Source organism: Tetrahymena thermophila (assembly GCF_000189635.1).
Source record: "Tetrahymena thermophila SB210 genomic scaffold scf_8254470, whole genome shotgun sequence".
NCBI classification, from domain to species: domain Eukaryota; phylum Ciliophora; class Oligohymenophorea; order Hymenostomatida; family Tetrahymenidae; genus Tetrahymena; species Tetrahymena thermophila.
Window position 1 is genome coordinate 1030302 of NW_002476246.1, and position 12107 is coordinate 1042408.

Consider the following 12107-nt stretch of genomic DNA (forward strand, 5'->3'; position numbering starts at 1 on the left):
TAAAATAATGCTCAATAGCTTTATCCCATCTATTATCTTTAGATGGAAATCCTTTCCAATCTTATGAATTATGATCAAAATTAAATGATAACCCCATTTTACCATCATGAGAAACAAAAAAATGTCTATATTACTCTGGATTTTTTAAAAGTTTACTTGCGAATTTATGACAAATTGCTAACCAAATATCACTAGCAGATATCATGACATCTCCGTGCAAACAATAAGCTGCATAAAAGGCATCAAAAAAACCATTTCCAGATATCTTATAAATAGTGTTCTCTGAATTTATTAAATTGTTTTTAAAATAGTATGGAAATCTATTGCTTTCAAACTTTTAAATTGAGATTAATTTGTTTCTAAGCTACTAATCTAACAACGGAGTTTGCTAAATCTTTAAAGAAATCATATTGTTAGTCTGTTTTAGTTGTTACTATTACACAGATCCAAATTTATTTCCTAATTTTAATAAATTTCTCATTTTTATTTATTTATTTATTTATTTTTGTTTTCTATTATTTTTTTATTAATTTATTTGTTTGTTTGTTTTAAGATATTTAAACTATTCTTTTTTTATTAGGTTTGATTATGAAAAACAAATTAGTTTTTATTTGATGCCCTCTATAAATTATGTTTACTTTAATATATAAGTAATTTTGATCAAAAAAATTTTTCTAATCAATAAGAAATTTAGAATGTTCTCAAAACAAATATAAAATCTGTTCAAATTACTCATTCTATAAATAAATATTCTTACATTTCATCAATTTATATTAAAAAAATACTGGAGTTAAAATATAACTTTTAAATTTTAATACAATAAATATTAAATGAATATTAATTATTCAAGAAAGATCAATATTTAATAAAAATATTTTTCATATTGCTTCAAAACTATACTAATAACTTATAAATTATTTAGTTAAACTTAGTAATAAAGATTAACTAAAATAATATCAGATGTTTTCAGTTTTATAATAAAATATAAATATAGAACTTACTTTTATATTAGTTGTCAATGAAACTATAATAAATATAAATAAAATAAAATATAAAATAAAAATAATATGATAATTTATGAACATTTTCATTCATTAATGTTAATGTTAATGTTAAAATTAAAAGAAAAGTGTTACAAATAAACTTTAAAAACTTAATTTATTTTAAATATTAAATTCAACTATACCTAATTAGAGCTTTAATACCAATTAAAAGGATTCATTAATAACAATAAAACTTTAAATACAATTAATATAATATTACTAACTTTAAAATCAAAAATATAGTTAAAATTCACTTTTTTTAAATGATTTTTCTTTAAGTTGCTATTTTATTACTTTTGATTATTTTGCTAAATAGTTACTTACTTAGTTTGGAAGGAAGGTATGTAGGTAGGTAATTGTACATGAAATGATGTCATGAAATCATAAATTAAATCACTTACTCTTATTATAGATAGTGAATTTAGATTTATGATAAATAAGCTTTTTGCAGGAATATATATAAAGAAATATTATTAATTTAGTATAATTTAGCAACAAAAATATTAGCTAATCAAGAGAAATGAAATTCTTTAGTCACATGATGCTATGCCTTTTCTTTATAGGAGGAGCTTTGGCAATTAACAATATTTCTGTGAACTTAGAGACATTAAACTTTAAGGATTAATACAATAGAACGAGAATATTCCATGGGTAGAATGTAGTTGTTAAAGAGTATCCTTACTATCCTATGCTAGATGTGTATAATACTTCAATGTCTTTTGTTGAAAAAGATGCTTAAGATTTAAAAAAGTGGGGGTAAAACGTTATCAGGCTTTACATGTCTTGGGAAGGATTTGAACCTGAAAGATAAAATTACAATTACGAATATCTCGCTAAATTAAAGGAAATCATTCTCCTCTGCTAAAAATACGATATTTATGTCTTTTTAGACGCTCATTAGGATTTGTATAGTCGTTTCTTTTGCGGAGAAGGAATGCCTGACTGGACCATCATGAACAACACCAACCACACTTTCCCTGCTCCTTTCAAAAATGTTCAATTAAGAAGAGACGACGAAGGTGCTCCACTTATTGAAGGTAAACAACAATTAAAAAAACAAATCTACATTTTCTTCGAATAATATTATAAGATTACAAAATATTATCAAACCCTCACACGCTATTCAATAATTAAGATATTAGATATATCAACTTACATTTAAAAATGTTATTTAATAAACAAGATAAATAGTAAACTGGTATAATTAATTTGTTTTTATGTATAATCAAATCATTAAAAAATTAGATAAATTATAGAACCTTATTATTTCATTTTACACATTTTAAATCTAAATTTTACCATTAAATTATTAAAATTTTAGATTGCCTAAAGGTTGGATTCTTCGAATACTATTTTACTAAGGATGCTTCTTAATAGGGTGAAAACTTATTCTTAAACTATAATGGCTTAGCAGATGATTTTGCAGCCATGTGGGGAAAAGTTGCTTCATATTTTGCATCTCAAGGAGATGAAATAACTCATCTTTTAGGATATGAAATTATTAATGAGCCTTTTGGAGTTTCTCCCTATAACCACTTTGTTGATTGGCTTTTTGGAGGCAGATAAAACAATAAATATTTGCTTCCTTTTTACAAAAAAGTAAGCCAAAAGATGAGAGAAAGTGATCCAAAGCGCTTGGTTTTCTATGAAACTGCACTTTTTGATTTCTTGGGTGGAGGTTTTGAATCAAATTTAGGAACCCCTGAATATGAAGTTCTTTCTTATCATATTTACTGTGGAGTAAATAATAGCTAAGGAGATCCAAGTTCAAGTATACTTTGCCACATATTGGATACAACTTTCATAAATGCTAAAGAGAAGAATATAAAATCAATGAAAGTAGGAGGTTTCTTAACTGAATTTGGTGCTTTAACTAATTCTACAAAAAGTAGTGATGAATTAGACTTTGTCCTAAATAAAGCTGACAAGCATTTAAGAAGTTGGGCACATTGGTAATACAAAGGTATTAATTAATTCAACTAATAATATTTCTTGTTATATTTTATTTAATCTAATACTTTAAAATTATTTTAAATAATAGGATACGGTGATATCACCACCTAGTCAGATAGCGATTCAGAAGGTTTCTTTGACAGTAATGGAAATCTCTAATCAAACAAAGTCAAACATTTAAGTAGACCTTTTGCATATGCCATATGTTCTTAGGGAGGAGAAATCATTAGCGAGTTTAATCCTTCAAAAGTTACTTACGAACTTTCATATCTTAGTGGAAATTGTGCCGAATAGTAGACTGAAATTTATTTGAGCGAAGAATTTTGGTTCACTAATAAAAAAATAGTAAAGGCAGAAAATGTTTAAGATTTAGTTGCTATTGACGGCTAACCAAAAGGTTACTATAAAGTTGTTCCTCTCAATTAAAACAAATAAGTTCATTTAGTTATTAAAAATAAATGATTGAATAAACAATTCATAAAAATATATAAACATATATATATTAATATCATATTCTCTTAATAAATCAATTTAATAAAATGCTAAATAAAATTAAATTAAATTAAAATTTTTGAAGATGTTGTTTCTAGATATATTCATACACTAATTAATATACTGTATACTCTCTATATTAAGATCCCCCCCTACTATAAGACCCCATATTTTTTAGGAAAGATCAAATAAGAATCATTTTACAAAAATAATAAATTTTTTTCAGGTTCTTATATTATAGAATTGACGGTATTTAATTTAGTTAATTTTTCAATGGAAATCTATATCAAATCAAAGATTAGTATTTTTTATAGTGTTGAGAAGAGAGTAAAATTTTATTAACTTTTTTTGTTTGAGGAATTTTTTTATTAGCAAAATTCAGTCAGCTTTTCACTTTTTCTAACTAAATATGTAACTTAAAAAAATTAAATTTTTAAACATTATTTAAAAAGTTAAAAAAAGTTTTAAAAATAGATTAGATAACTTACTTAATAAAACTAAATTTTCTTTTCTCTAAAAAAAAATAATGAAAATTAACTACAACTTTATTTCAAAAGAAGAAGTAAAAATAACTTTGTAAAAAGCTTTTTTAAAATCTTTAAAAATTAATTTATTTAATTTTTCTAATTTTATTTGTATTTATTTGATTATCCATCTATAAAAAATAAATTAAATTTTTAGCATTTAAATAAAATTTCAGCATAAAACTTATTTTTATTTAATTATGCTTTTCAACCTTGTAATAACTTTAAAGAATTTCATTTTTTAATTTTAACCCCAAACAAACTATTAATTTTTTCTTCAGATAAATTATTTATTTACTTATTTGTTAATTGATGGTTAAAAAGAGCTTGTTTTTAAGAAGCATCTTAAAACAAAATATAAAAGAAACAAAAAACTTTTATTTCAATATATTTTAATATAAATATTAGGCCTAAATGTATTTGGATATACTTCTTCTATTCCTTTCATACCTGTCTCTAAAGTTATTTAATGTTATACTCCTAAATAATCAATTTAAACATTTTGTCTACTGCAAAAAGAAGGAATTACATTTTTTTAGTTATCCTAAATCCATTCTAAATTATAATATTCTTGATTAAATTGTTTTTCTTCAAAAAAGTTTTTAAACCAACCATCAAAAACTTATCTATTTAATATATTATATCCGCAACCCATATCCTCGTTAAGTCTTTATTCTCTTTTCTTGAAGATGTTATTCCAAAAGTTTACATCAATTTAGTTTGGATTTTTTATTTAAGATACAAATTTGTTGACAATATCTAATAAATTTTAATTTTCAAATTCAGGAAATTTGTTCATTAAACTTTCTATTTTGCTAGATAAATGTTCGTAGTCTTCAATCTTACCTATGAAATGAATATTTTAAATACCACATAATAAAACAAATTTGTACTCAAAATACTCTTTCATAGCAGATAAAAACACCATTTAAGATGAAATTTTTTCTATTTTATTTGTGCAAGAGAAATCATTTTTCATCAGATCTCCGAAATTTGATTTGACATTTTAAGAAGTTTAGTTAAAAAAATCCTCAATAGCTTTATCCCATCTATTCTCTTTAGAAGGAAATCCTTTCCAGTCTTATTAATTTGGATCAATAATAGAAAATAGCTCTAATTTACCATCATGAGAAACAAATAAATGTCTATATTTCTCTGGATTTTGTTAAACTTTCCTTGAGAATTTATGACAAATTGCTAACCAAATATCACTAGCAGATATCATGACATCCCCGTGTAAACAGTACGCTGCATAAAATGCATCAAAAAAACCATTTCCAGATATTTTGTATAGAGTGTTCTCTGAATTTATTAAATTGTTTTTAAAATAGTATGGAAACCTATTATTTGCAAGTTCTGATACTGTGATTAATTTATCTCTAAGCTACTAATCTAGCAAAGGAGTTTGCTAAATCTTTAAAGAAATCATATTATTAGTATGTTTTAATTGTTACTATTACACAGATCCAAATTTATTTCCTAATTTTAATAAATTTCTCATTTTTATTTATTAATTTTTTCTATTTTTGTTTTGTTTTGTTTTTTTTCATTTATTTATTTGTTTTAACCTATTTATGGTTATCAGGTAGGTTTTGAATATAGAAAAAATAGCTTTTATTTGATCTTCTGAATAAATAAGCTTTTTGTTTCAGTTTTTAATTTACTTTGATCAAAAAAGTATTAGTATTTCTAATCTGTCAAAAATTTAGAATTTTCTAAAAACAAAGTACAAAATCTACTCAAATTTCTAACTTAATACTGTATAAAATCGATTAAAATTTAAGAATTATGAGGATATCCATAAAATTAGGTTAAAATTTAACTATTACGATTAAAAAGGTTTTTGCTATGTATCTCTTTTTTAATATATTTATCAATTGATTACTTACTATTCCTTATAATTTTTTCTGTTGGCTTGCTTTATATAAAAGTAATAAATGATTTTGTTAAATGGATTTTATTTATAAAAAAATAAACTGAAACTAAACTTTATTCCCTTTAATTTTAAATTTAAATATTAAAATAATCTCAAATATTGACAAAACATACAAAAATTTTATTTACTGTATTAAATAAATTTGTATACTCAAATAAATAATAAAATTTTTGCTAGCTGTATGGGTTTATTTTTTAATTTAAAATTTTAAAAATATTTTTTTTATTTACCATAGAAAAAATAAATATGATAAACAAATTTTATTTTTTCTAAGTAAAAATAAGAAATCTATCTAATAAAAATTAAAAAATATAATTTGAATATTATTTGTTTTTAATTAACACATCAATGTAATATAAAATAAAATATTTCAAGTCAAAATAACAAAAGTAAACCATTTAATTAATTTTTAAGTTGAAATAAATTTATCCAAAAATACACAAAAAAATCCAATTATTTACTTTCTTGTTAAAAATAATCAACATTAAAAATATAATTATTTATTATTTAAAATTTTAAATTGTATTTGATTAATTAATTAATTAATTTGCTTGCTTGCTGCTTCTATTTTTTCAAATTTCTTATACGTCTTCACCTTTCTTTTCTTCCTTTTGCTTATAATATTGATCCTACTTTTTATTTTTAATATTGTATATGTCTAAGAAGTTCTTTCTATTATGGAGGATTCTTTCAATAATTTTATCAGTTGTAATTTCATAAGTGGAGGGTATTACGCTGAACTTTCCTAATTATTTGGGAATTTCATAGGGATCATCTTCATGTTCTGTGGGAGGGAATTCATGTTTGTCAATAGAACCTGAAACAACTAGATCGATTTTGAATTAGTCGATCATAGCCTTAGTTACCTTCCAAGGTGCACCAATGACAACTTCATCTACATACTTAAGAGCTAGAACACTAAGTACTCTTTCTTAAAGATTGAGGAGAGGATAATGTCTGCCTTTCTTTTCAGATATAACATCATCGTCGTGTAAACCTACAATTAAATATCCTAATTCCTTGGCTTTTTAGAGAGTTGAGATGTGACCAATATGAATCATGTCATAAGAACCATCAATATATACTATTTTTTAACCAGGTTGAGGTTCTTTTAAACCATGACTGAATTAACGGATTCTCTTAGTAGTGTTAAGAAGTTTTACTTTGTGGGCTGTCTTTTCATCGACTTCATGTTCTTGAGTTTACTAGATAGATTGGGTTTCGTGATGATCATTAATTTCATTGATTTTACTGGCAATTACGTGAGCACCGTCACCACTCATTTTACGAATCTTTTACATGGCTAAGTTGGGTTCAGTTTTAGTTAAAAGGAGCAAACGACCAACGATATCTGTTGTTGAAATACCTTCAGTTCTCTTAAATGTTAAGAAACGATTAACATTACGGAAAGCTTAATAGGAATCAGTTCCATCAGGAAGCAATATAAGATCGTCTCCATGAGCAACATGACTGCAGTTAAGCTTGTCAAGAAGTTCGATGCTTGGGTCATAAGGGGCATTCTCATAGATTTCATCAACCCATTTGCATGCACGGGCAATTCCAACACGTTCTTCATAAGTCAAAACGGGAGGACCTTTACGCTTAATAACTTCTTCAGTGGAAACAACACCTAAAACTAAAATTTCACAAAGCTACTTAGCTTAACGAATAGCATTGAAGTGACCTGAGTGAGTCAAATCAAAGACACCATCTACGTAGAGACGATGAACTTTAGGTTGTTAGAGGGGAGCAACTAAAGCTTTGTTCTCTTCAGTGATCTTAAGAGTCTTGAAGGATGACTCTATGAATTCGTAGAGTTTTGAAAAGGCTATATCTGCTTTCTTAAGTATTTCATCATTTTAAGAATTCAAGCAAACTAATTTCAATTTTTCCAAGAATGATTCATCATGGAAACGGTTCTGCTTAACAATCTAGTTGAGCATAACAGCAAATAATGTGGTGTTTTCCTATTCCATTTCAACAATTAAAGGTTTGTTATATTTATTGCTTTACCTTATTTAATAAATAAACTATTCAACTATTTTTTAGTTTTATTAATTTGCAAAATAATTGTTTATAAGATACAATAAAACTCTTTCTTTTTATAGTTTTATGCTGATAATTAAGGATGGATCCAGTTACCAACAAAAATTGAATCTGATTAAAAATTAATTGAAATAAAATATTGCAATTATTTTTTTCCACGAATTTTGCTTAAAAAAATGGCAAAAGAAATTAAGAAAGAATAATAAACTATAAAAATCTGCCATTTAATTCAGAAAAAACATATACCAAACCCCAAAAGGAAAGGGAAACAAACTTTTTACTCTTATTTTGATTTAAATTTTCTTAAATATGCTAAATAGAAATTAAAAGATATTTAAGCTGCTAAAGAAATTCAGATATTGTTAAAAATAGATAATATTTGTTGTTTCGACACATCAGGAATAAATCACACGCACTTTCTATTTGATTTCTAGAATAGCTCTGTAAAGATTTTGACGGCATAACAAAAAATAAAAAATTAAATCAAATACAATTTTTTACTCAAATATTTTTACAGAATCTTTCAAGATAAAAATAGAAACTCCCAAATTAGCTTGCTTTCTTGTAAGCATCTTAGAAAAATTAGTTAAATGAAGATATTAAATTTTTATTTATTTTATAATTATTACAATTTAAATATTTTATTCAATAATTTATTTCAATTTAAAATAAAAGTTTTAGTTATTTTTTGAATATTTATTAAATCAATACTTAAAATTATAATTATTATTTTGTATAGTTTTAAATGAAATAAAATGACACCTGTTTAATCTTGTAAGTCGCGTTTCAGAAATAATTTTTTACCCATCTTATAATATTTTGGAAAAATAAATCTAGATTAATTTTCAATCACTACCTCCCTCCTTATTTTTTAATTTTATTTAAAAACAAACAAACCCTTAATTTTGAGAAAAAAAATAATTTATTTGAATATGTTGCTATAAAATATTAAATGGATATATTGATATATGACTATTATTTTTAATTACTTAATTAATCTATTAACAAATTTGAATAAAATTTGAATGGAGCCTTAATTATTAAATAACAAAGGAAATTAAATAAGGAGTAATTTTAAAGAGATAACTTTATTTTATTGCTTGATTAACTTTTGATATGTTAACTAATTAATTAATTAATTAGACAGTATTCTTTAATATTTTTATTTTGTGTCTAGTATTTCATAGAATATTCTTCTCTAAAAAGACAAAGTATTGTTAAAACTTGTTTATGATAGTAAATATTATATCAATTATGATGAAGGAAGGATTCTTATTTTTGCTTGACCATAAGTATGCGTTTCAATAATTTTACTTTTATGCATTAGATTTATACCGAGATAAAAAATCTATTTTTAAAGAGAAAATAGTAGGTTGGATCCCCCTTTTTTTTTTGCTCTATGTGATTAGTTAATTTTTTTAATTTATTTTATTTAGATCTGAAAATTTTATTGGTTTAGCTTTTAACTTCATTCTTAAAAATTATCCGCTCGTTTCCAATAAATCTTAAAAAGAAGTTAGTAGGATTTATTAAATTGAGAAGTATTTAGTCAAATATTTAGTAGAATTAATTCACCTTTGTATATATTTTATCTCGCATTTTTGAAATGTATTTAATTTCTTAAAAAAGGCAATGAAATTCAGTAAATTGCGTATAAATATGGAGTATTACTTACCCGTCATTAAATAAATTTCTCTCTTGGAGTAGAAAGATCAGCGAAGCCACCAAATAGCTCAGCTATGAAAAGGGGATATTAAAAATATAATAGATCTGCTTCTATCTGATTTAGGGAGTTTCTTTGAAATAAGAATTGTTATAAAAAGGGAAGCCAAGTCTCTGAAAGAATAAATTAATATATAAATTAACAATAAAATACTAAGGTATTAAAATAAAAATACAAAAATAAATTAAGAATCTTTAAAGTTATAAAGCAAGTAAAATGTTCTGGGGTTGCACTGTTAAGAAAGGTAACGATCACAAGTTCGAATCTGAAGACCACGCTATTTTGCATCTTTCCAATGTTGCTTTGGGTTTAAATACTAAGGCCGGAGCTCAAGCTTCCGTCTTTGCCAAAGTTGATGGAAAGGAATTCGTCATTACTCACTTGACCTAGGGTAAAGTTGAACACACTACTCTCGATCTCTATTTTAGAAACGACCAAGAAGTCACTTTCGGTGTTAAAGGAGAAGCTGAAGTTCACTTGAGTGGTTATTTCGAACCTGATCATGATGAAGAAGATCTTTATGATGATTATCCTTATGGCGAAGAAGAATTCGACGACGAAGAAGATGAAGAACTCGAAGGAGAAGATGATGAAGATGACGATGAAGAGGAAGAAGAAGAAAAGCCTAAGCAACAACTCCAAAAGGAAGCTGCTAAGAAGCCAGCTGCCTAACAATAAGCTGCTGCTGCCACTAAAAAGCCAGCTGAAGTTCAAAAGAAGGCTGAACCTGCTGCCAAGGCTGCTGAAGCAAAGAAGCAACCTTCCCTTCAAGAAACTTTAGCCTTAAAGGCTGCTGCTGCTGCCAAGGCTAAGGAAGCTTTGTAAAGTGATGAAGATGATGAAGACGATGATGATATGGATATTGATATGGAAGATGATGATGAAGAAGACGATGACGAAGAAGATTTCGATGATGAAGAAGAAGGTAATGATATCGATGACGATGTTTCTGACTCTGACAATGAAAATGGAACTTTATCTTAAATGTTAAAGAGAACTGGTGCTGAATAACACTAAGACTTGAATAAGAAGGCCAAGGCCAACAACAACTAAGCTGTTAACAAGCCTTAAAACTAAAACTAAAAGCCTTAATAATAAAACTAAAACCAAAAGCAAAACAACCAACAATAAGGAAAGCCCCAACAATAACAATAAAACCAAAACAAGCAACAACACAATAACTAAAACAAGCAAAATCACTAATAACATCAAAACAAGCAAAACTAACATCAAAACAAGCAACACAACAACAACTAATAACATCACAACAAGAATTAACACCATCAAAATAAAAATCAACACAACAAAAATGCTCACAAAAAGAACTGAGTTGAGTTGAGTTGAGTGAAAATACGTGATTAAATCTAATAAGTCTATCAATATTAGATTATAATTATTTTTTGTAATAATTATTTTATGTAGCGCACCACATCAAATAAATTGTATGCGTATGTATTTTTAGTAATCTAAAATAAATATGCTGAAAGATAAATAAATAAATAAATAAATAAATAAAAATATTACTATTATTACAAATTAGATTTTTATTACCTTATTTTTTTTAATTATTTTATGAAATATATCTTTTAATTTTGATTCTCAATAATAAAAAAAATATACGATTTAGCAATAAATAAATAAATAATTATTTCTACTAGCAAATGATACGCAATAAGTAAATAAATAATTTAATAGATAAAAACTGATTTTATTTGATATATTTCAAATATACTTATATCTAAGTTGTTATTATTAGCTTAACTATCTTATCTTAATACCTAGTTTATGAATATTTTTTAAATATATGTTTTAATAATTAAAATTAAAATATTCTGATCTTACTTAGATAATATTCAATAAATAAAAATGTAATATTTTATTTAAAATTTATAATTTGTTTTAAATAAATCTAAGGTGAATAATACTTAAAAATTCGTAATCGATCCTAATATGTGAAAATATATATTGATTTCTTAATATATTTATAAAAAATTTTTGTTATTTCTTATTCAAACATAAAATATGTTATTATACAAAAGTTAATTAATATAGTCAGAAATTATATTCACTATAATTTTAAAATATAAAAAATTAATTTAGCATTAAAATTAATAAAATATAAAATTTTATTATCAAAAAATTTTACAAATTAAATAATTTGATTATTCTTTTTATTTAAATTTTTACATTTTATATATTGATGAAATTAAATTTTATATTAGAAATATGAATTAGATTAAATTTAGATATAGATTTAAGTTAATTTATTATAAAAAATAATCTATGTAAAAAAAAAAATAATAAAAATTGAATTTTTTAATTTTCATAAATTTAAAAGTAATTAAAAAGAAAATGCACAAAAAATAAATAAGAAGATTTTACTTTATTTT

General features: G+C 24.2%; 4 protein-coding genes across 4 annotated transcripts; 3 read left to right on the forward strand and 1 right to left on the reverse strand. All coding sequences in view use genetic code 6, as the record gives it.

Moving 5' to 3' along the window:
• Positions 1–1563: 1563 nt before the first annotated feature.
• Positions 1564–3458, forward strand: TTHERM_00429930 (glycosyl hydrolase family cellulase; the record flags this gene model as incomplete). Its single annotated transcript, XM_001011317.3, has 3 exons — positions 1564–2080; positions 2365–3006; positions 3085–3458. 3 exons carry the CDS (start codon positions 1564–1566, stop codon positions 3456–3458), a joined length of 1533 nt encoding a protein of 510 aa, XP_001011317.1.
• A 1023-nt stretch (positions 3459–4481) lies between these two features.
• On the forward strand, positions 4482–4949 carry TTHERM_000429909 (transmembrane protein, putative; the record flags this gene model as incomplete). Its single annotated transcript, XM_012799453.1, has 1 exon — positions 4482–4949. The coding sequence occupies one exon, from the start codon at positions 4482–4484 to the stop codon at positions 4947–4949; it is 468 nt and encodes a 155-aa protein (XP_012654907.1).
• Positions 4950–6520: 1571 nt separating this feature from the next.
• TTHERM_00429910 (choline-phosphate cytidylyltransferase) lies at positions 6521–7924 on the reverse strand (the record flags this gene model as incomplete). Its single annotated transcript, XM_001011315.1, has 1 exon — positions 6521–7924. One exon carries the CDS (start codon positions 7922–7924, stop codon positions 6521–6523), a length of 1404 nt encoding a protein of 467 aa, XP_001011315.1.
• Positions 7925–9933: 2009 nt separating this feature from the next.
• Positions 9934–11046, forward strand: TTHERM_00429890 (nucleoplasmin protein; the record flags this gene model as incomplete). The annotated part of the gene is made up of 1 exon (XM_001011313.3): positions 9934–11046. One exon carries the CDS (start codon positions 9934–9936, stop codon positions 11044–11046), a length of 1113 nt encoding a protein of 370 aa, XP_001011313.3.
• Positions 11047–12107: the final 1061 nt, after the last annotated feature.